General features: G+C 40.6%; 1 protein-coding gene and 1 long non-coding RNA gene across 6 annotated transcripts in view; one reads left to right on the top strand and one right to left on the bottom strand.

Annotated features, from left to right (window-relative positions):
- dpp6a (dipeptidyl-peptidase 6a) overlaps window positions 1–25,714 on the bottom strand; it is a 205,729-nt gene that overhangs the window by 122,064 nt on the left and 57,951 nt on the right. The window contains exon 1 of one of the 5 annotated variants that reach the window (XM_079360887.1): window positions 13,897–14,623. The exons of the other annotated variants lie outside the window; for them this stretch is intronic. Coding sequence (XP_079217013.1) covers window positions 13,897–14,067 — 171 coding nt within the window. The 5' untranslated portion in view covers window positions 14,068–14,623. Of the gene's footprint in view, window positions 1–13,896; window positions 14,624–25,714 lie in introns of those variants that run through there. 5 annotated transcript variants of the gene reach the window in all.
- On the top strand, window positions 25,148–25,576 carry LOC306834971. The gene is made up of 2 exons (XR_013780550.1): window positions 25,148–25,369; window positions 25,479–25,576. It is a non-coding gene; the product is annotated as an uncharacterized lncRNA (long non-coding RNA).

Raw genomic sequence — 25,714 nt, forward strand, 5'->3', positions numbered from 1 at the left:
TCACTCAAACAGCTTTAATACAGAAGGGGATGAGTCAGCCGGCCGGCCCGTCCATGTAAACACGGCTCAGACATCACACACCATCTCATTTATTGTAGACAGCCGTGACTCAGAGAGGTATATTCAAAGGATACACTGGATTTCTGCCACATTTATGTGTAAGATTCTGCCTTAAAATGAAACAGTCCTACCATACTTGCATGTGGCAACTAAAGTATTGTGTCAGGTTATGGAGGCTAAGGTTGGTGTTGTTAAGGTTGGAAGTTGAGTGCAGCTCAGATATTGATACTATTAAAGTCAAGAAAGAAAAAAATAATAATTCATCGTTTCACTATGTGGTTATGGGACATAGACAGTTAAAAGGCCACTAAAAAAGAAATGGTACAACTCTCCCAGATCACTGATAATATAATGTTTATACTGTATGAAGACATTAAAACCAATTTTACCTTCATTCTCACTGTTTTCCCTGAGATTAGATGGGGTCTGGCATACACACTTTATGTAATCCCCCGCATTGTTTAAACAAGGCACCAAAGTTACTAAAATGCCCAAAGTTAGCGGTACAACGATTTTTCTGCTGCCCTCGAGGCCTCTCAAGGTCTAGGTTGAAAATGAAAGTTTTCTGGGTAGAACAACATGAATGAAAAAACGAGAGTCGAGAGTTGAAACATCACAGCCTTACACCTAAAAAACACAACTCCCTGCTTTAGATTGAAGGTTGGCACCACAAGTTCTGCAGAATTGTGCAGCAAATCATGTGACTTTTTAAGGTACTGGTGCTCTTTAGCATCAAGCTTCGGTACAGCATGCTAATAGGTCTGATGGCAAGCCCACAGTTAGATCTCAGACCTTTTAGATAAAGATCTCCAGATGATGCCTGGCTGTCTACACAAGTACAACAGGGAATTGTACCATCCAAGCCTCACTTAAACAACCACAATGAATTTTAGATTGTATCATATACTGATAAGAGAAATGGAGTTGCTAAGAGCTAACAGCGCTACATGATCCTTTAAAGATTCCCGACACCCCAAGAGGCTATAATGTATTACTGTCAGATGAAAGCTGATGGGAGACCGGGCTTTCCAGCTGGTGTCATACAAGCAGACTTCTTAATGTTAGCAGTGGAGTAGCCCCCTAATGGTCACAGGAAAGAATGCGTGCTCGTACATTTATTCTCTATCTGCTCCTCTACTACTCTAACTAAACCAAGAGGCTTACTTTTGACTCAATGCAACTCATTTGAGCTGATATACAAAGACGTGTAAGCTCGGTCCACACGGCCGTGACCTGAGCCTGACACCAGACAAGGTTGCTGATGTGATGTCACGCTTCAGTGCACCGGCGCCGTTCAACAGGAGACCAGGTCAAAAAGGCAGGCGATAAAAAAAAAAAAAAAAGGGGAAAGAAAAGGAAATAGATCAGAGGAAGCAAGGGGGGTGTTGGTGATGATCAGGAGGGTGTCGACTCTATTCAGACACTCTGAACAGGTCAGCAGGAAAGGAAAGGAGCACAATTCTAGCTTGTGAAGTACCACAAACGACCCCGACTCAGTAATGGACCAGGGGAGAAATAGATACCGGCCAGCATGGATGTTCTACCACAACAAAACTCAATTCCTGAGCACTTTTTTCTTCAGCTGAGTATCAATTTCACAAGAGAAGAGAGAGGCGCTTCTGAAAAATTCTATTTGTGGGATTCAGCCCAAGTGGACACTTACCTCTGAGATGTTGGTTGTAATTTCAGCAGTTGTACAAGCAAAGCATATCAGGAAACATATGAAACTCTGTTTATCAAGACCAGCAAATACAAAGAGGCAGAGCAGGTGAATATAAATGTCCCTGATGTGCTTTTTTTTAAATGTCCTGCGTTGGCAAAAAAAAAAAAAAGTGAAGGGAAAGGAGGAACAACAACGCTTTAAAATAGTCACAAACAGAGAGTGATTTTCAACACTAATATGATTCCATACCGTACAATACCAAACCATACGATAGGAAAGGATAGCTTCCTCTACAGTGATCAGGTGGAAATCAAATTCAGCATTTCACCTCCCATATGCTCAACTTGCACCCAGCACTGACACTCACAACTCTTTCCTGTCTCTACACCGTTCCAACATTTTGTTTTCTTCAGACGCCCACATTAATAATGCACGTCACACTCCTCTCTGTCACAGAGGCATATAGAACTGCCATGTTCAACCCCCAGCTACCTGACAATCACACACGCCACTTCCCATTTCTACCCCACCTCTGAACTGCGGAGATAAACCGCAGCAGCTTCCCAATTTCGACATCAAAACACGCCAACACGTCAGAAAAAAAAAAATCCAGGAGATATAAGCGTTCAGGGGTTGGGGCGGTTAAAAGCGTTTCTGCCGGAGACACCTGGCAGAACGGATCTGCCTGAGAAAAGAAAAGTTTGGAAGAGACGACAGGAAAGTGTTTTTGTTCTCTAGAAAGCGCAGAAATAACAGCACCGAGATTTGCTTTGTTCAGGAGTGGGTGTGAAAACCTGTGTATCTGTCAGCAGTCATTACCTGCCGTGAAACTCTGCCCTCTATGGTGTGTCAGCTAGAATAATAATCAGTTTGTTTATGTGCTGAAATAAGTGCTCTGACTATAGTTGGCATGATTGTCTGATAAAGATAAATACAAGCAATTATCCATCATGCTGTCTTCTCTACAGACTGAGAGTGAAAGGCTGCGTTCGAATCAGAAGCTGTTAGGAGAGACATGTTGACTTGTCTGAAAGTAGATCTGACTCTGATACAACATTGGATTTTTGGAAATCAGCCCTTTCCTTTAAAGAATATCCATTCACCTTCTTCGGTTACCTCTACGACTAGACACTGTCTTTACTCGGTTCCATATCTGGTCTAGCTTTCCACAGGCCAAGGTCGACATCATCAAATGCCTTTTATCTATCCAAGCCAAAGAGGCTCAGTTTGACTTTTACAAATGTGACAAAGAGACGCAGCAAATCCTTTTAAAAAAAGCTAACTGCCTGCAGATTTCTTGGAGGAGAGACATCGCGAAGAAAGTCTGAGTGTCTGATTGAGGGGAAAAGCTTTTACAGTACAGATGTTGATGTTTCCACCCGAGCTGTCAAATGAAAACTCTTATAACATGAAACACTCTCAAAGAAACCTACTTTCACTTACCCATCTGGTACTGTTAATGTATGAAAAGCAAATTGCCCCTCGGTGGTTAAAAAAAAGTACCTTCATATTATACAATTTACACAACAACATATCCACAGCTGTTTCACCAGCCCCCTCACTTTCTTTTACAAGCTAAAAAGCATGACTTTGAAATTTACATTCAGGACCTACTTGGATATCTTTAATATATTTTTTCTCCATATATTTTTTTCCTGGCCACAAGTTTTTTTTTTCCTGGTTAAATCAAATTACATGTGAAAAAATAGTAACTTAGCTTTGCACGGTGCAAACAGTGACCTATAGTTTTCTAGGTATCAGCTATGAACGCTGATAAGCCATATTGGCTTCAGTATTTAGGTTTTCCTAACCTGAGATAGGAGGATGAAGAAACAACAGATAAAGTTCCCTTGGGATTCGCTTCTTTAATACCAAATCTGGGAGAGAAATCCTATAACAGACTCTTCTTATCTTAAGACCAAAGATTGGAGGTCTCTTTAAAAACACAGCACCTGATCACTTTGCAGGCAGGTGTTGTTGAAAAGGTCACACACTCAGAGAGAAGCAAACATTCAAAACATTCCACTTTGAAAGGAGTAAAGCAGACAAAAGCAATAACCTTAAATCCAAGTGATGATAAGTTAACTTTTATACCTCTGCCTTTAATCCTGACTGCAGTTATTTCCTCCCTAACCTGGAGGTGGAATCAGGTCATATTCTTTCTTTCATTCAATATTTCCTTGCAGGGTAGGTCACATCCTCTCTTTAATGTCTTTCAGATACACTATCAGGCTCTTTTATTACATCGGACGCTACTCAATTATCCGTCTCTGTTTTTGATCAAGTGTCTCCCTTTTGCCTTTAAGGCAAATGCATCATCTAATCCGTCTCTCCTCCCTGCCGCTCTCCCTTCCTCTGTACTTTCTTTGTATCATCCCTCAGTCTCCTGTATCATTGATTTAACCTCACTTTGTACCACCTGCCTCCATTCCCTTCAGACTCCACTTCCAGAATGATCCGTTTCAGTTGGCTCATACCTCTGAAGTGATACACCTCAGTCAGACGCAGCAGCAGGACAGCCTCTAGTGGTGAACCAGCGTCAGTTCAACTGACACGTTTATTTATCTCAGTGACAACCTTATAATACATTGGGAAAAAAAAACATGAAATTCAGCTGTTAATTTTCCTTTCTAAAGGCAGGGTTTTTTTTTTTATTTATTTAAGGACTGTCCCACATCAAAACATACCATAAGAAGTCTATTTCTGGCTCCTCACTTGACGGATTTAGTGTGATGTGCCGCAAATATAGGAGAATACTCTTTGTCATATTGCATAAGACATTATTTTATGAATTTTCATCAAGGAATAACTGTTAAGATCAAACCAAGCATTGACAGTTTTTCACACCAGGCTAAATTTATGCAATTACTTTGCAAACTTAAAAAAAAGACTCCCATGAGAAGATGTTCAGCTTATAATAAAGTGCAACCAAACTGCATCATGTATACCTCATATCCAATGCTGACCTGAGTTTCCTACAGTTCATTATGGATAACATGCTTGTTGTTATTGCTGGTGAGATATACGCCTCTGCTCTGTTTTCTCCCTAATCTCAGAAATCCTGCATCCAGTCATAAATAATAACTAAATCAGCACTCTGGTTTTCTGACCTGTAAAAGTAAAAAAAAAAAAAAAAAAAAAAAAAGCAGCACAGCTCTTAAGGCCAGTGCTTGTGTGTGCGTACAGCTGTGTGCATGTGTCAAAGAGATGGATAATAGGAGGAGGGCTCTGCTTTAAACCCCAGCAGAGGAGCATTTCTGTGACTGCCTCCCCCGCCCTCCTCCTCCTCTGCCTCTGCTCACGGTGAAAACGGCCGGTGAAGGGGCCGGATATGAATTCATTTTACGCTGAGATGAAGTTATTAATGCCCACCATCTGTTATCGTCAGCTAGCTGCCAGACAAGCAGCGGCAACACAAAAAGGGAGACAGCGCCGGTTGGAGAGTTGCTAACGTCAACAGCGAGACACGATGCCACCCCAGTATTGATGGATAGTCTTTTTAAGGAGGTTTCCGTAACCTATTATCCTTTTACTGAAAGTTTGTTTGTTTTTTTTACATTTTTCACACACAAAAACAGCCTCTGAAAAAGATGAAAGAAGTCTGACAGTGATGGGGAAGTGAGAAGAAACTGTTGTATTTGAAAAATGACTGCTGTAGCCCTCAGAAAAAAATAAATAAACAGCACATCGGCTCGGATGAAGCTAAACCGTTAACTCCTTTCCAGGCTATTCATCTCAGAAACACTGCCATTATTTGCTGCTGTTTTGTTTCTCGTGAAATCCAAAACAGGTTCCAGGCGTTCGTTCAAATCTGGCCCAAAAGACACTACACACACTTGTTGTAGATATCAGTGAAGGCAGCTTGTGAATGACTTAGCAAGTGAAAAAGGTTTTTCTTCACATTAGCCTTCAGTAAGCTAGGACTCTACTGATAAAAGGCTTTTCCATAGGCTGGAGGCAGGCTTAGTGATGTCACTCCTTGGTTTCTGAAGAGACGTAATGTAGCACATCAATGGTGGTCGCCATATTGGAAAGGATGCTTTAAATGAGCTTTTAGCCAACACAGAAACAGGCGAAGCAGTCGAGCCTAGACGAGCCATTATAACTTATTTCAACGTGTTCAAAGACTAACGTTCTCAAAGTTAGTGTAACAAAAAACGGCTCTTCATACCAGTCTGTAAACACTTTACTAATATGGGTGTGAATGGGACTGAAGGATTAACAGACAGCCTCCAGTGGATACATGGGGAACTGCAGTTTTTTGCACTTTGCATCAGCTTTATTTTTTACATCTGGACGATTTAAAATTTGCACTGCTCTACCCCTGCACTTCCTTTAAAATGCTGCCTAGTATTCAATATAATGCACAATTACACTATTGCTTTACAATATTGCTTTCTACCTATTTTATGCATTCGATATATTTTAATTTGGTGCATGTTTATTTTAATCATACAGATAAATCATCTGATCCATTACATTCTATTTTCACATTCATTGTTTTAACTTTTTACAATAGATTGGATACGACTACCTCTTTGCACTTCATCCTTTTTTTTAAATATTCTTTCTGTCCGTTTAAAACAACACTTAAGTGCCTTATTTAAAGAACTTTAGGCTGATTTGTTGTTTTTTGTTTACTTTGCAAAGGTTCCAATCACATAAAAAAGAAGACACTTTATAATTTGGATGTTTGTATATGATTTCATTGTTTTTATTTTGCAAATCCCTCGAGTGAGTGGGACGGGATTATCTTCTCATGTTGCTTCCCCTCCCTGTTTGAAAGAATTAAAAAAATGTAGCAGAGAGGTAACTAAAGGACTATGAAGCAATAATTGTAATACAGCAGTCTTTGCTTTTGTGATCTTGTATCTAATGCATCGCTCCTAAAAGGCACTGTAAAACTATTGCATGCTTTCACACTAAGAATACAGTACATGAAACATCTCTGGCCTAAACTCTGCTCCATCATTTCATGTGACTTCCTCTCTTCTGCAGCGATTGGGCTTCATATGAGGGTGCCAAAGAGAACGTGTAGTTGATTTGTTTGGCAAAAGCTCCCTGATGATAAATAAAGCATATCGCCGTTTTACACCCCGCTGGCTGCATAATTCATCGCTGGGGGGGAATGGTGTGAGCGCGTCGTGTTTGATCAACCTGAAGTGTTTGAGCATTTTTGTTGATGAAGGAGAAATTAGCGAGATGAGGAAACAGAGCTGATGGGGGTCAAAAGGGGGCTCGTCACTGACGGTTTGGACCACAGAGTGAAGGCGCTGTTCATGTTGACACAATTACATGTGCTGTTTGCTGATTGGACAGTCTTTGTGCCAGTGATTCCCTCAAGGAGACACTGCAGGAGTCTGGAAAGCACTCAGCATGCACACACACGCACATGCGCACGCACACACACACAGATGCCACCATGAATCCAGCTCGCAGACTGATGAGTCAATCTTTCCAGCACCGTTATCGATCACTCACTTACCATTTAGTCATCAACACAAATTAAGGTAAAACCTGAGAAACATTGTATCTGTAATCAGATAGAACTCGACGAGGAGCACTTCATTATTCTAAACTCATTAACACCAGTTTCCAGCGAAAAGGAGGCGGACACAGGATGTCTTTATACCGATGCAGTCTCCTGGATGTTAGCTTGATTAATGGTTAGTTTGCACATACAAACAGTTAATTAAAGTCACTGAAAGAATATTATCCAGCATGCAACCAGGCATAAATTATTGTCCACCAGTAGAAATGTTTCAATGTATAAAAATATATTTAGAAAACCATAAAGAGAATTACTGAAAAATCCAAATTTGTTGAGCACTATTGCTATGCTAATGCTAGCATCTTTGCGAGGCTGTGCACAATTTTTCTTAGAATTTAATGCTTATATTACATGCCTACAATGACAAGCCTAACATGCTGGCTGGCTGGCTTCGTTTTCACCATATATTCAAAGTGCCCTAATATGCTCATTACTTTAAATGCTAAACAACATGTATGCTAAACCCGGGGCAGATGGAAATGCTATTTGTTTTGTAGCCATAGATCAAAAGCAGTGGACACATTAGTCAGTTTAATCTGAAGATGGCTACACCTGTCAGCTGTAATTCAGGCAGACAACTCAAGCTACACTCATTACACACTCGACATGTGTGTTCTGTGAAACACTTCCTCCCAAATTGGTAGTCTATTGAGGCTGCACGATTAAACGTGTCTCAGTCACTGACAGCGTGCACTGCACCAGTACTGAGCTCCTACTTTCAGTCCCACCATCCCTCCCCAGCATCCCCCCGCAGAATCCAACCAAGGGATTTAAGATATCTCTTCACTCCTCAGGTTTCTGCATGTTAAACAACACGAGCTGCGAGGTGTTGTGAGGTTGGAGCCTCGATTCTAAACTCCATCTGTTTGTGGCTGCTGACAGAAACGTTTCAAACCATTTGTAGCTGTCTGACTGAAGATTAATAGTCAGACTATCAACAAATTCATTATTTAATATTGTTGTTGGGAGCATGAAAATCTGCAGATATTTGCTTCTAATGTGGCTAAAAACAAATAATCAAATCATTATGAAGTAGTTTTTATTCTCAATTTTCTTAAAGGCAGGGTTGGTTGGTCATTTTCTCCAGATCCACTTTTTAAGATTTAGGTTGAAATTGTCTTTAGGTCCTGACAGAAATTAATAACTCATGTGCTCTGAAAAGGGAACAAAGACAATCCGTCATCTGCAGCAGTTGTATGCCTGTAAAAACTCTGACCAGTGTCTGTCATGAGGTACCAATCTGATGAACCAATCAGGCCTCTCTGCCCGTTCTCAAAGCATGAGCACGAAGTCCACTTCTGGACCAATGGCGCTTGTGCATGCAAGTTAGGGGCGTGGCTTTTGAGGGAGCACAGAGGGGAGGGGGAGGTTGCAGATGCAACACTGAGAAAATGCTACTTTGAAAATCATGCTACCTTAATAAAATAATCAACCGTGCTTTCAGGTAAGACCGACGACCTTTGGTCTTGAAAAAAGAAGCAAATGTGAAAATTCTGCAGTTTGTCAAGTGTCCGCTTGAGGCTGGCTCCAGGAACAGCAGAAGTCGCATACACACAACAGCCACATCTCTCTGAGATATAACGGAGCCATCAATGTGCATCATGTGAGAGTCAATAGAAACATAACAATAAGCAAAGCAGAACACAATGATGAGAAAGTGAATGTTATTTATCTGCCCAGTGGAGAAAACAATGATTTCTCTAAGTTACTCAAAACATAACACAACATAACCTCTATATCTGCTGACAGAGAAAAAGAACACAAAGCATATTATACAGGACTTTCCTTTCACTGTCTTTCATCATTGTTATTTATGTTCTAATGAAAAGCAAATCAGATATTGGCCAGCTTATTAAAAGGCCATTTCAGAGCTTGGCTGTCTCATAATCCATAACCAGAAAAATATCCTTGTGCATTTGTGTGTGTGTATGCGTGTGTGTTGACAGAAAGATAAAGCAAAAAGGAGAAAGAGTGTTCGTGCATAATGTGCGCCGGTGGATTTGTTTCTTTTCTTTTTTTTTTCGCTCCATCCTTCTTAATGCAAAGTGCAGCTGCAAAGCCATTAGGCGGCAGAGTAGGCAAGATGAGTTGGGAGAGTGTTAAAAAGTAGAACTGCGGGAATACATGACTCAAAGCACACACACACTCACGTTAGATGTCTGAATGTTAGTAATTTAGCCGGATATCTCCTGAGTCTCATTACGATCGGGCTGATCGGAGCACACAGAAAACAGACAAAACAGAGATGTTTACTCTTGCACTGGAGTCCGCAGGGAAAAACAAAATCACACCGCAGGGACGAGGCTTTTTTTTTATTGTTAAAGTAAAGATTTGTTCCTGTTTTTGTCTGGCTTTTCAAAAGTTTAAAGCCACTGGAGGGGATAACTAATTAAAGAGGCTGAAATGCGAGGACATGTTTACCTTTTACTTTCTAACGGAGCAGAGAGGGAAAGCAGGTGGGGAGCAATAAAGTCTTTACACGCGATCTGAGTAGTGCAGTGGAAAATGACCGGCCATATGATAAGCATCAGGATACAGGGGTTATGGTGAGGTTGCCGAGATACCAGAAAAGTAAGAATTTAACGATATTGAAACCTTTTTCAAATTCTAAACAGCCAAAATTTTATATTGTGTTGTTTTTAAAAACCCTTAAAATCAGATGAACTCGATTTAAGTTTAGATTAGTTTAGGAACGAGGACGCACCATTACATACATTAAAACTGGACAGTAAACAAGCGTCCTGCAATCACAGCAGTAGTGTCTGTACTCATTAATGATGCCTGAAGTTGCACAGCACGACTTTATGTGAAGGCAGAGAAAAGGAACGTTTCAGAATAGGATCATTTGCACTGCTGCAGTAACAAGAAAAAAACTCCAAACATATCAAGCTATTTAGAAGAAAGTTGATTAGAGTGTTTGAAAAAGATTCAAAAAAGAAACAAAAATGAAACTCATTTGTATTGATATGGTCTAACAATCTCTACTAGTGTTGCGGTCAAGACCACACTAACCAAGACCAAGACATACCTGAGACCAGAATGGCCCAAGTCCAAGATACGACCAAGACATCCAGAGATCAAGACCGACCTCGAGTGCTACAACACTGAGCCCTCCTACTGACAGAGGTGGACTGGCCTGAAGGAGAACGCCAAGCTCCACGATGGTGTAAATAAAAAACAGATAGGATGTTAGAAGAACTTATAGGATCACAAATGTACCCAGAGAATGCAGATAACATGGACTATCAGAAAAAAAGAAAAAAAACAAAACCCTGTTTGATCAGATTGTAATGAGTTGTTCCACCAGCCGGGAATCATCATCAGGGAGGATTTCACACTAAGATCACAATCAAATGTATTGACAGAGAAGGATTAAGCTCACAATGGAGAGTAAGTCGAGCTCATTCCAAACAAAAGGCCATAATGACTTGTTTAAATGCGCTGTCGATTTGAGTGAGGCTTAAACCTTTTGTCTGTACGCTACATACGAAGAACAGAGCCCGATTATTAACCCATTTCATGAGTGGAAGTTTAAACAGAGCAATCTGATTCAATTGTATTGTGCTTCAGCGTCTCTGTTGGAACAGCATCACTTCAGTGTATACATTACTATAGCCGTGCTGTATTCATAATACAGGGCAGCAGGTTGCTGCAGGGGTTGCCCTGCCAACGAGGACGCTTCCTGGTTCTCGTCCCCAGTCAGGAAGTTGATTTTCAGTGTGGAGTCTACATTTGCTCCCCAGGTATGCTGGGCACTTTGGCTTCCACCCACAGTCCAAAGAAAGTCAAGATAACCAGTGACTCTATATTGACTTTAGGTGTGAGTACGACTGTGTGTAAGAGTTTGAGTCTGTCGTTTGTCTTTGTATGTCAGAGCCCTGTAAGTGACCGGAGAACAGTCCAGGGTGGAGTCTGCCTCTCGCCCACACTGGGATTGGCTCCAGCCTCATCACAGCAGCATAAATAGTGGATGAACAGATTTATAATACAACACATCCATCCTTAAGAAAGCCCTCAAAGTTAGAAGCATGTGGCACAGATTGTAGAAAGGAACTAACTTTCAGACCGCGGCTACAGTCCTCAAGTGGGCGGCCAAGGTTCAAATGCAACCTACGGCTCCTTTCCCACATCTCATTCCCCCACTCGCTCCCCAATTCTCTGCTCTATCCACGGCCCTGTCAAACAAATGCATTCAAAATACATAAGCTTGTAAAAGAAGAGATTTGGTGAAAGATTTGTATCAGTGAATCAGTGAGTCTTCTGTCATGCTCCAGGTCTCTTCAACGTGTTATCCATTCCAGAAAAGAAGACTCCTGTCTGAACCACTCACGCGGTTTGCTTTTGACAGATGTTAAAAGCAGAATGAGGTGCTGCTGTGTCATACTTCACAAAAAAGATACAAAAAAAACGACACAGCTCCTCAGATAGAAAACACAAAGGCATGCAGCATATCTGGACTTTTTCACTTTCCTTACCCAAAAACGAACTCATAATCGCTCATATACATTTGTGCTCTTTACGTATACATCAAAACAAAACACATTCAAAATAAGTAAAAGTATACACCGTAACCATCTACGTGAAACATTTTTGATAAAACATTAAAGAAGTAATTTGACATTATGTTCTTGAAACTACCCAATCTGTACTTTTTGACCTTTTTTAAGCACACGACTTGAACACTTTCTTCCCTGTTGGCTCCTGATGGGGAATACAAGTTTGGCAAGTCGGCATGTGAAACTTGGCCGTAGGTTTATATGACTGTAATCTTGGAGGAAAGTCACACCGCAGAACAAAAAAATTAGAAAGTGATGATAGAGAGAGAGAGAGAGAGAGAGAGAGGGGAGAAGGTGTTAGACAGGAGTTAAAAAAAAGGAGTGTTGGACAATATGATGAGGTTTCACCAGCACTTTAATGGGAAGAGAGCCCTTTAATGTCTTGAATGTAATACTGCTGAAACATCTCGGCCTTAGCTTTGAAAAGAGAAAACCATTCTAACGCTGCCTGTGAGTGAAGTGGTCGTGTCTGATGGAGAGGGGCTGTTTTGCTGGAGGGAGGAGCAGCCGCTGAGGACAGATGGGTGGATAAAGTTTTGAAGTGGCAGAGTGAGGTTGTGTGCTGCCGGCCCTATAGGGAGGCTGAGTCAGTGGATGAGCTCTTCATCCCAGTGGGCTTTAGATCTCATCCAAGCAGCGTGAAGCAAATGTCACCTCCACCACGCGCACTCATTAAGGCCGCGCACAGCTGGATCGAAGCCAAAGCTTGGATTGACATTAAAAGAAGAGCACAAGGCAAGACTAGAATAAGAGATATAGAAGTGTATTATGTGCACATAAACTAGGAAAACATGGGGGAGTAAATATGAAGGCTTTTAATGATTACACAGACATTTTCTTGACCTGCATTTAAAGCTTTTTATGTCTGACTGAGCACGACCCCCCCTCCACGCTTTGTACCTTACAAACAGGGACCATACATCACTGTTTGTATTGATTTTAGTTTACGTGGGAGTTCTCTGCACCAACCAACACAAAGACAGGACCCCCGGTCAATAAATCAACCTCATGTTATATTCATGTAGACCTCAAACAGTGTTTTTACCTGCACGTTACTGTAGGGCACTACAGTTTACAGCTTTCAAGTAGCTTGAAAGATACTGTAGGCGGAAGTCTAATTCCTCAGCAGGTTACACATAATAATATCAAAAACACAAATGATGCTAAAGGAAGGGGCACGCAAAAATGTTCAAATGAACCACAATAGAGTTGTTGTTTTTTTTTTAATCCCCAAAGTCAACTGACAAATTAAAGCAGCCCCATAAAAGCAGCTTAGCCGAGTTCATGTTTCAGCACCATGGAGAGCGACAGCAGCCGATAATCCCGGCCTGGATTCAGCACCACGGTCAGCCTGCACTGCAGCTTCTACCCCTGAATGTTTGGTAACATTTCCTGCTCAGACAAGTGCTTCAAAGCAATTCAGCTCAGATTTAATCAACGCCGATCCACAGAGAGGGGAGGTGACCCTGATTAAATGCACGACAATCCAATCTTAGGTCGATCGTTTGGGGTAAACAAACAAGAGTATATGGAGTCATATGTTGCACTTCGACAGCACGGCATAAACGACTTGAATTTCCACTTAAACACACACACAAACACACATAAGCACACACTGTGCATGTTAGGAAAAAAATCACACTCAAAGGAGGGATCATTATTCAGGCAGATATTGAGAAAAGCCGGTCAGAGTGATTTGGAAACATGATTAAAACATTGGTTCTGTTCTTTCCTGGTCAAAACAGCATCGTGACTCTTGTAAGAGCAGCACCAGATCAACAATTACACAGTGATGTGTATTGTCGGATGCTTAACACTATGTATAATATGACTACACAGCGCCACTGAGCGAGCATTGCTTTACAAGAGACGTAACCGACGCGTCATTTATTGACGTTTAAGGCAACCAATTGAGTCAATGACGCAGAAGTTTCAAAACTTTGCCTTTAAAAGGGTTATTTTTTTCTTTAAAATACTTTTGAATAATATTACATGTAGCAATTTTAGAGTCAAATCAAGTAAGTCCAGTTTAGACTGTTCAAATATCAGTAAGGACAGTTTCTTACGTCCTCGTCCTCGTTGTGACCCTGGTACTGATGCTGGAGCCGGGGTGGCGTGCTCTCCGCCGGTCTCTCCCCCTCCACACCTTGCCCGAGGAGATGGCTCGCCTCTGGCGGCTTGGGGAACGAATTGTTTGTGTTGATCTTTCCGGTGAATCTCTGATACAGTGACGCCATTTCGACTATTCGTCAAAAAGAAAAAAAGAAGAACTATCCGCTGTAAATCGATAAATGCAACCCCCCCAAAAAAAGGAAGTCCAAGTCAGAGGAGGTCAATGATTTGTGGCTGAGGTAATTCGTTTAGATGTTGCTCGAGTTGGGGGGAGAAAAAAAAAATCACTCAGAGTTGTGTTCAGGATTCACGTCACGTACTTCCAGGCTCACCGCTGCTGCTGCTGCTGCAGCGACGCCGTTTGCACACTTTCCCCAACTTGATGCAGTGACAAACGAGCTGTGGTGTCTGGAGTCTGAGCGGAGCACTCCTGATCCGGATCAAACAGAGGGAGAAACCAGCCTCTGTCGTGTCCCTCTCCCTCGTGGTAAGAAACCCAAAGTGACCGCTGATGAACACTCAAGAGACTCAGAGGTGTTCGCCTTACAAGCGCAAACAAAGAGCCGCTGATGTAACAACAGCTGCGAGCGACACAAGATCAACACAGCAGAGGAGATATCACAGGTTGGAGGAGGAAAGTTACCATGACTTTGCAGATGCACCGAGCCAACGTGTCTCTACTAGTTTATTTTTGCTTTGCCTCCATTCGGGTCCACAGAGAAACCACACAGAGAACAGAACAACAGTGCCCCCATGTGGTGGGAAAAAGACAGAAAATGGAAAGAGAGAAGGATTTAGACGAACCACTAATCAAGCAGATTAATCTGTCTGACATGATTCTGGGAGATTTAATCAACAAGAGTTTTTTCCCCCCCTAAGGATCATGGGACAGGTGACAGGTGAAACAAAGGCTCCACTCACACAGCAACTTACTGATGAGAATTTCAAACGACAATATCACTGATTTGACTTTCAGTATGCGTTACCTTTTTTATTTGTCATGCACTTAGAAACATCCTTGTACGATAAAAGCTTTAAAGGTAAACAAATAGTGTTATCAAGCCTTTTATTTAATTCCATATTATATTATTATATTACATTATATATTATTACCATTATATATATTGAAATAACACTTTATTTTTAAGTTTCTCCTCCAAATGTTGTAGATAAAAACTGCCCCCTAAAGTATTCCTTAATTAAAAAAAAAAAAAATCTGCTGCCAGATCTTTTACAAAATAACATATACCTTATGTCATAAACAGGAAAAAAGAAAAAAAAACAGACACCACCCTCAAACAAGTCAACATGAGTGTGCACATACACTTACATACGGAGCTTAGATATCCATTTAAATGAGGATGTATGTGAAGTGTTGCTGCAAACACGACTGTTCTCTCGTACTGGGCAGAATGAACCATGATCACATACAGGTGAGGAGCTGCATGTGGATAAGGCTGAAATATATCGCTCTTTTTTCAACTTGTATCTTTGGGCTCTTTTGCCTCAACTGGACACAAGACAGCTGAAGAGAGACAGGAAACGACTGGAAGACTGAGAGCTGGAGACGACACGCCGCAAAGGGCCAGACTCAAACTCAAGGCAGGACGAGGACCACAGCCCAAAACACAACCACCAGGACACTGGCATTCCCAATAAATAATTATTTTATGAATAGTTCATTAAAAAATTGTTGTCAAAAAGTTGTCATTTGAACATCTGGGGCAAACAGGGAAGATATTCAGATAGTTTTTCTTGTGAATAATATGAGAAAAATCAACCCTGCAGATGTTCAGCTTATAGTTTCAGTAAATCAGAATATCCGCTTCAGTTTATGTTTGAGTTACTCACTATACTATGACCATAATGATTTCTCAATTAACAAAATCAACCAATCTCTTATTGGCCAAAGATATGTTCTCCACATGTGGAATTATTAAGTAATGAGACTCTAGTTGCATGAGGAGAAGCTGACATAAAGACAGTCATTTTCAAATGGCATAGCAGACAAACACAGAAGCATCATACTGTCTGGTCTGGTCATCTACTGTCAGCTTGGTTTTCTAACTCAGCAACGCAAAAGTTCTCTAAAAACTGACCTAGAATCTGTTACCTGATTTAAATGTCAGATCACCTCAAAAGATACTGAAAACTCATATATGCTGTCTTAACAAGCTGAGCATGCTGGGACTTCAGCCTCGCGTCAGTTAAAATAACTATTCCACATTTCACAGCCCGAATAACAGACGAGCTCCGGGGGAAGATGGATTCAAACACACTCGAGCACTCAGCTGCTTGCAAAGCCACATACAGAGAGGACGCAGACTCCGGCTTCCCGCAAAATATTTTACCATTGATTTCCAAGAAAGGTTTCACAGAGGAAGAAAGAAGCTGCCACGTGTTTGTGCACATCAAATCCATCTCAGGGTCTGGCTCAGCAGCCAGGGATGCAATTCAATTTTCAGCCAGCGAGCTGATGTGATTACGTAGAAGACGTAGAGGAAGAAAGGGGCTGCGGGAGCGAGATCTGTCAAACAGCAGGGACTTCTAAGGGTACTGATGCTGGACATTTTAAAGTGGATTAAATATGTGGGAGAGATTGAAAAGCGGATTATGTAAAAAATGAAAGTTAACACACTTCCTGGTCCTGCAGAGCGTTTTGCCTCGCCTTGGCCATCCTGCGATATCACCTTACCGGCTTGCTTCATCATATCGATCGGGATCATAAAACGTACTAATTGGATTCTAGACCTTGAAATGCTTCGGGGTTGTGGCTCCAAGATGCCCGTGCAGATCAGCAGCAACTGCAAAAGTGCACAAGCAGGGGTACAAATACTGATGTTGAAAAGAACATTACAAAAGCAGAGTATTGATTCCAACCCTTGAAAGATGTACCTTTTATTATGGTATAATAACAATGATAAAACTATCATGTATTCACCTTGGATGAAGTGAAGCTAAAGATAAAGAACTCTTTTGAAAACTAGAGGTAAAAGTAAGACGTTGTCAAACAAAAAAGTATAAGCATAAAGCATAGAAACCTGAAAGTAGTGTAGTTGAGAAAGTATTTGTTTTATTTCACATCCCACATCTGCAAATCAGCCCTGCAGCCGGGCAGCAGAGGGCAGACCTGTGTGCTTTAGTCCCTGCCAGAGTCTGCTTTGTTAAGGGTTAGAAACAGAAGGTATCAGCTGAGAGGGACAAAAGAAATGTGTGAAATGTTAAATACTGATCCTAAAACAGAACAAAAGCTGGATTTAAAGTCGCTTCAGTTGCCTTTTTATTTGGCTCATAACTCTCACTGAGATGTGACGTGCTCATGTATGAATTCAGTCTCGATGTGAGGGAATGCTCGAAGCTTTAGGAGCCTCAGCTCCACTTTTGTCCTCATGATTTAATGAAGCATATTTAAAAGTCAAAGACAAAGCAGTGTTAAAAAGCAACAACTTAAAGTTTAACATTTACACACATTTAATACGGTTAAATACAGAACAGGCCATAGACCAACAATGGACTGAAACAGGATAAACACTGCCACCTGGTGGATGGATTCAGCTTCAGTTTATGTGCAGTTACTTCTGAATGAACGGCTCACGTTTGCAAATTTAAAAAAATGGCGTTGCTGTTCTGCGTTCATGCAAAACCTCTGCACACACACAAAACGAATCACATCTTCCTTCAGAGTCGACCACCGTGACTTCTTTAACAGATCGTTTCTCATTTCATGCCACTGTGCCAGAGCTTTTACTCATCAAGCCTCACGTCTCTCCCTGCATCTGAACTACTGTACTTTGGCGGGCTGCAGTCTCTAAATCCTCTCCTCCATCATAAAATGACAGTGGTGGGGTGGAGGAAGAAGGTTCCACAAATAAGGTTTTAGAAGGAGCAGTGTGCTCAGTGTCTAAAGGAGCTGCATCAGTGCCAGCAGATTTTAGGCTGCCAGAAGGTAATTAATGCACCGTGAAGGGTGGTGGTCCATCATTCTGATAAGCTTGAAGTAACAGGAATTAAACAACAGGATTGATATCTTTAGCGCAAGAAAAATGCTCTACATCACAGATCAAGATTTAAAGGGTCAATTCACCCAAAATGAAGAACGATACAGCGTCAACTTCCAAAGAGTTATTGTCAACACCTCACATCTGTTTCTAAAACAGCACCATGTGTTATTTGTGTTTAAACCACAGCAGCAGTTTAGGTGCCTGAAAATGTTTGTAACGGCTTCCAGAGGGCAAACTTTTAAAAACGGCGTCAACTCTGCCATTATCTTAAATGGAAATACGCTGTTCCTCTGACACTTTACAAAAATGTGCGTTTCACTTCAACTCCACAGCTGCACGCAGGAGTCATATAAGAACTTGAACTTGGAGGTCTGTTTGCTGGAGAACTTTCATTTAATTTGGAGTGAGCAGCACAAAGTGTGATTTATTGCACCATCCCTCTGCTCAGTGTGGAGACACATTATTACATGCACCAAATATCGAATCCTACATTTACACTGGCAAGGTTTGACCAAAAGGCGATTAGTCACTTGCCTTTTTCTTGTGATAACACTTTACCACGCTATAGAAGGGGCTGAGTATAAATAAGTCAGATCGCCAACTACTGGTCCGGCATGTGTACTGCAGTGCTTTTAGTAGTTTAAGTGTGCACAGCAGCTTGTATCAATTTATTGTGCTTTTTAAAATGTGGCCTCATATGATCTTAGTACATCTGGAAGGAAGGAGGGAATGGAGAGATTTTTGGTTTCAGTTCTCAACTTCACTGCTTGATGCCACTAAACCCTTTACACTGACTCTCTAAAATAAAGATATTTGGGTCTTAGTAATGATTGATTTTAAAGGTAAAGAATATTAAAGGGAGTTTTCGCACATTAAGACTTTGGTTGATGCCATGCAGATGAATTAGACAAATTCTACGTGTGGTGTAAGTGTCCTGTACCTCTATATAACTATAACAGATTTTATCAACATAAATTACTTCAAGGATTAAAAAAAACCTACAGATAACATGCACAAATTCAATCAAAACTTCAAGTGATCAAGGTTACAGGCTCCTTTAAACTCCGTGAGAAAATAGGCTTTTTCAGAAGTCACTCAGAAGAAGTCATGCCGTGTTGCTTCTCTGATCTAACACAAGACATATGCTACTTGAGTAATTACTCCACCTGGAGAACTTGAAAGACAAAAAATACAGAAGGGGAAGTCTGCCAACTCTGTGTGAACTTAAAGTTTGTTGTTTCAGGTCTGACCTTGAAGCTGTTCACCCCTCTTACTGAAGCTGTGATGGGAGCATCGCGTTCTCAGCAGGAGCACAGGTTCATTTGAGAGAGAGAGAGAGAGAGAGAGAGAGAGAGAAAAGAGCGAGACAGCACACGAACTCGTGAATTTATACTGTGGTGTCACGTTTCTCTGTTGCAGTTCATTTCTCACTGGGAATACTGTCATAAACCTCCACCTTCAATCCCGAGCTTCACAGTGGGAGGATCAATCTAGTCATTACCACAGATACTTGGGTCTGTTGGAGCTCCAGTTTATGACTACAGAACCCAATTTGCAAGTGAAGCCAGATTTCACCCCCCGACATCTGTCCCTAAGTATCGCACACATGCCCCAGCAGCATTTTTGGAATACAAGGTTTTAAATCTTATTTACTGCACGAGGGAATCTGGCTTTAAGGAAAAATGTAAAAATGCAAATATGATATGAATAAATGATAAATGTTAAAAGGACTGCACTTATGGAGCAAGCCTTCCGACCCTTAAAAGATGTTTTACAATAGCCCATTCACAAACACATTGGTACAAGATTCAAGTGCCAAGCAGGACAACTTTCACCTATAGATACCGAGCTTGGCTTTTGTGGATAAGAAGTATGAGTATAGTTCAGCATTTTACCCATGGATACTTTAACAGTGGGGTCTCCAGGAACATGGGATCAGCTGATGACCTGTCATATTTAAATAATTTATTAAGACATTGTGGCCATCGCTGATCATATTTGATTGACATCTGCCTGGAGTCAACACAACAACTATGCCACATGTACAATCAGTGTAGTACAGCAGTATGTTTGAGTTGTGAATATCAATAAGCTGTAGGTTATGTTACATACATACACAACTGAACCAAACCACCAATCTCTCACTATGCTAGCATACTAATCTATGTGTTGTTGGATGTTTTTTTATACAAATGACTAAATGGAAATGTTGACTTGGGAGTGTCGCCAATGAAGGAAATGTCCCCGTTAGCTAACTAGCTAGTTAGTCTTCTTTTCAATTTATAGACACGGTTAGGTTTACGTCATTGTCACACAGGATGAAGCAGAAGGACTGACAGCTTAATATATTCCATTTAATTGGTTTAATAATTAGGTGGATTACGAATCGATTTGTTGCTATATGCTATTGTTAGCATAGAAAGCCAGTGTTAGCTAAGATGAGACTATTTGTTCCTAGAGCTATAAATGCAATACTAAATGGCTTTAAAGCTATGTAGCATTAGTTCATGCATTATTAGCTCTTTAGCCAAAAATAGACAATTGTAATTGCCAATAATCACCCATAGACAAAGTCAATGTAAAGAGCTGATTGATTCTGATTCAGCATATCCAAGATAACCAAACTCAGAGAAAAACTTAAATGACAATCTTTCCAATTTGGATTAAGAAAAGTAATTCTTTATACTCTACATCAATGTGTGTTTCCAGTGACTTCTTGTTTCTATGACTGAGCTAAGTTGTAGCTTTATATTAAAAGGTCTTTTGATCCTATTATGTGTGTCAATGTGTGTGTTTGTGGCTTTAGAAGCTTTTTTTGAATGACAGGGGGAGATTGAAGGTGCTGGAGCCTGACGCTGTTGGACTTCAAATTAAATGGACAAATTAATAGATGCTGTCACTCGAAGTGTAAAAACACCTACTAGCGTCAACATCAATCTGACAGCTACACCTTTTTTTGATGGACATCTCCATCTATCCAATGCTGAGGCGCCAATCCCTCATGACGAATCAAAGAATTAGGAAGGAGAAACAAATCTCAGAGATGACAAATAACCAGAGGGAGGAAAAAAGTTTTGACAAATCATATTTTGCTCATTCTGCAGTTTTATGGTGTGTCTATACTGGGTTTGGAATATGGCTGCAAAGTGACATGAAGCATGGCAAATTGAGCCCCAATCCTATTTGAAATGGGGGAGATAAAGTCCCCAGGAAATTTAGAGGGACAGAGTGAGTAGGGAGGAGGGCTGAAGGGTAGAAATAGAAAAAGAACTTGGTGTTGCGAGCCCAGGCATAACAGTGGGTGAAACATCGAGCACATAGAAAGTCTAAGGGGCACAACGGTAATTTACCGATGGAAGTCTTGGAGGTGAGAGAGAAAAAATGCATTTCAGTTGCATTATCTTTCTCTGTTGACTTGGATCCCATTTCCCAGACAGGGCCACCAGAATAATTTCACGTATGGTGGAGATGGCAGTCCAAGTAGAAAAGTCTGTTTGCTGAGGGTTGATTTGTCACTCTGGCAGATCAGCGACAACCCAACAAATCCAGAAGCAGGGAGTGATAAAATGTGAAATACTAGGTTGAAAAGGACAAGCTGTTGTGAGGTTTAAAAATATGCTGGGCGGTGAAACTGCGCTTCCTTTCTGTAGAAATATCATGAATCAAAACATTGTTTTTAACATCATCTGTACAGATACTCTACAAAAACGTTGTTTCTATACAAAGTACACAGTCTTTTCTTTTAGTGTTTGCCACTAAAATTTAAAGTGGGTTCACTACAACCAATTCCACTAAAATACATTTTTTGATCAGTTTCAGTCTAGTTTAAAGTGAAATATTCAAACCAAAGACACCTTTTTTAGCCAAGCTAATAAGCTAGCTCTTGTGATGGGAATGGTTGTCTCTCAGTCCCAAACTTGGTTCAGACTAAAATAGTTCCTAAATAACTTCAAAAAATACATTATTTCTAAATGTATTCCAATAAAGCATTACCTGAGTATTATTACAGGTAATAGGCCATCAAAAGGTTTCAAATGTCTGATGACACAGGGTCAGGATTCTCCTGTAATATGTTGCTGTAATTCTCTATCAAAGTTGTTTACCCTGAAATGTAATCTTCAACTTCCAGACAATCCAAAAGTATTGACCCTATAGCTAGTCTCTAGTCTGGGTCTCCTCTACTCAAAGTAAAGTTGAGAGAGTGTTTCTGAACAATGTATATCTCGTTAGCATGACCCAAAAAGTGGGCTGTTGCCTATTAAGGTGTTTACATACTGTAAGGCTCAAGTTACTTCATGAGAAGACCATAAAGTGATTACCAAATGGTAAAAACTCAGGTGCTTTGCTGTAGCTCTACCTCGGCTACTTCTCTGTTGTTTTCCTTGTTGTTATGCTGCAACAGTGCCGACTGCAGCATGACACACACACCCTTAGCCTGCTGTTCATTTGAACCTCCAGATGTCCTCATATTTTAGAGGTGAGAGGAATACAGAAGGATAACAAATGTGTATGAAGAGCAGCAAGGACAGGAAATGAACAAAGGGTGAAAAAGGAGAAAGCTTGGGAAGGGAAAGAACGAAGAAAGTTCAGATATATTTGTCTCTCCTGAACTGCTGCCATTTGAACTTGCCATGCACGTACAGTACAATACACACACACCTTGAATCCATGATTGTGTGAATGCTTTGTTATTACAACAACGACCTGCTGTCATTATCTGATGGCTTTTTAATTTGTTTTACTCAAGGATTCCAGTCACAGGTTTGACTCGAGGCCAAGAGAACCGGCCAGAACGCGTTGGCTTGGGCTTCGCTTAGCACACACCCACAAAAAAATCCATAGGTTCAATTTCACATTATTCATTTCTTAACTCAGCTGTTTTTTTTTCTCCCTTGTTTGATAGTCTGGCTGGAAAAGTAGAAAGGTGGTGTAAATGACTGAAGAAAAAAAAAGAAATTGAAAACTGTGGATTTAAAGTAATTATTGATTTATTTGAGGAGAAGTATGACTTGAATGCCACAGAGTAGCCGCACCAAAGACAAATGTCCGCAGAGAAAAATCACTTATTCATATTTCAGCCTTTACTGGGTGTTGCAGTCAATCATCCGTCTTTTCAAAAACAATCAATACCAAATCTCATTCTTTCCATTTCATATATCATCTATTTTTACAGAACTAATCTGCCATCGCATACAAATATTTCTTCATACACGAAGAAACTGTAGAGTAAAGCTTGTAATATACACCATTTGAAGTTTATTGGGTTCACATTTACATCAAAATAGCTTTAAAATAGATTCTTACACCCTCACCCCCGGTCCTATTTTACAGAGAGAAGCATTTCTGGTGTTTAAACTGAAGAATTTCCATCAGGGATAATAGCTCATGAGCTGGAAACCATTTGAATGTATCAGAGTGATTGAAATTAGACACATTAGCTGTGAAATGAGACATCTCCACAGTAGGGATTTGTGTGGTCCGCCTGGGGAGGAATGAGGGGACACTGGATGAGCTTTGTAATAAATGTGGAACATCAAAATCCTCTTTGGCTGCAAATCATCTCTAGAACAGATATCAAAGGGCGGACACCTGAGCTCTGGGACACGAGGGACGACAGTACAGAATGGAGAACATCATTGTTAAGACTGAACTTGGTGGTGATTGGGGGATGAAATGGTTTTGAACTTAGACAGGGGAATCAAAACTGTAAGGGGACATAGAACAAGACTTGTCAAAAGGAAGCATAGAGCTTATCGGTACAGACTGAAGTTCTTTAAGTATCAAAGAAGTTACGCAAAAAAGAAGAGTATACTGTAGGGTTTCAAAGCCACATAGTTTTTTAAATGCTTTGGGGGAAAAAAAGCCGAAAAAATACAGGACCAAGTATTCTCAAGTTTGGGATGCTATGAATCAACTTCAAATGTGAGTAATTAGATCATAAAAAAACTGATTTATTCACTTGAGGTTATAATGTTCCTTTCCATCAAGAGGCAATAGCCCCCACCACCATCTGTCAGTCATTTATCACATGACGATCACAGAGGACAATAGCTAATTTTGTTTGTCAAAATTATACTATAACATTAAAAATCTGTGTTTTTATTTTACTTCCATTAACATGTATGTTCAGATGGGCTGCAAGCTGAGCTGCTGCAGACAAAATGCAATGAGAGGGGCTCCAAGCTAAACTGCTGTTGACAAATATGCTCAGAGGAGCTTTTGCTGCCAAAATATGCTTAGACGGGTTACAGCCTGAGCTGCTGCTGAAGTTTGTTGGGCTAGTTTGTACCTGCCCCGCTTGTTATTTCTAGATGAGGAAACCTGACAATCCTTGCTAGCGACTCACGCTGATGAAATTATGTACAGATGTCTCTAACTCCTTAAAACAAAAGTATCTGATGATTTTAACATTAAAACACGGAATATAATAATTTCCTTTAAAAAAAAAAATGCATTTCTCCATCACTCTTTAGCGGAACTGATAGTGAGATGTAAGAAACAAATCTTGTCAATATGAAATGTTTGTTATCCTGAAATTATTTATGCTATTCAGATGTGATTGACTCTCAGACAAGAAAAGAAAAAAAGAAAAAAGAGTTTGTTGTAGTTTATTTATTTTTTTACAAGAGACCTAAACCCTTGAAGCCCTGACAATGGCAATAATCCTATCAAATCCATGCAGGTTGAGTAGTAAAATGTAAATTGTTGGACTAGTACCCTGGTGTTAGTTTAGAACTCAGATTGGATAGAGGAAATAATATCCCCAAACAAAATGATCCACTGCTGATTCCTGAGATCAGCATTTAAAAGGACATCAACCTTTGAGATACACACATCTCTAATCTCCAAAAGCTGTGAAATAGCTAGTTGTTTAGCAAATTGGATCCTCTTTAAATGTCCCTCTTATTTTAATGTTCCTGTTCCTGTTAGCAGTGAGGAGCTGTAAAGCAAAGATAGTCTTTTTTAACATTGTCTGTAGCAGTGGTTCCCAACCTTTGTCCCTGTAGCCCTTATACATGTATCTGAGGAAAACCGAGCTCCCCAAGACCCACATGGAAAAAGTGATAAATTGCTGTCAGAACAAAAAGCAATTTTAACTGGTTTCATTGATAAAATCCCAACAGAACAGACAGCCTTTGTTTAAACTAGTCAAGAAGTGCGTCCTTATATTTTTCCTAAAAAATAAAATATAGTCTAATACTGTGAGGTTTCAGTTTTGTTTGGTTGTTTTCTTTGTGAGGTTTTGTTGTCCTTTCTCCCCCTCCCTTCTCTGTTCTTTTTCTCCTCTGCAGGTATGTGAGTGGCAGGGGGCGTGGTTGGCTCCTCCAGGCAGCAGACGAGGCACACCTGTCGTCCATCTAATCAACCCTTCCATATAAGCCTGGCTGTCACCCTACTCCTGTGCCAGATAATTCCGTATTACTCGGTAGTGGTCACGTATTGCCTTCTAGCAAATTGTTTGATAACCGCTTGTGGATTTTGTGCTCTCGCTTTTTGAACAGTTGGACTGATCGTGTGTTTTTCCTGTTTTCTAGTTTTTGTTGGTGTGCCTCTTGGATCGTCGAGCCAGCCAGCCTCCTGCCTTCACTGCCTGCTCTTTTGTTTTGGAACATTAAATATCTTTTGGTTTAAACCATTTTTGTTCGTCTCCGTCTCTGCATTTTGGGGTCCGCCAAAAACAGAACCTAACAAATACAAAAGTTATGCTACTTAATTTTCATTTATGGACCTTCATACATGTGTGGTGGGGATTGTGTCTGCAAAAACCCAG

This window comes from Symphodus melops (assembly GCF_947650265.1).
Source record: "Symphodus melops genome assembly, chromosome: 14".
Taxonomy (NCBI): domain Eukaryota; kingdom Metazoa; phylum Chordata; class Actinopteri; order Labriformes; family Labridae; genus Symphodus; species Symphodus melops.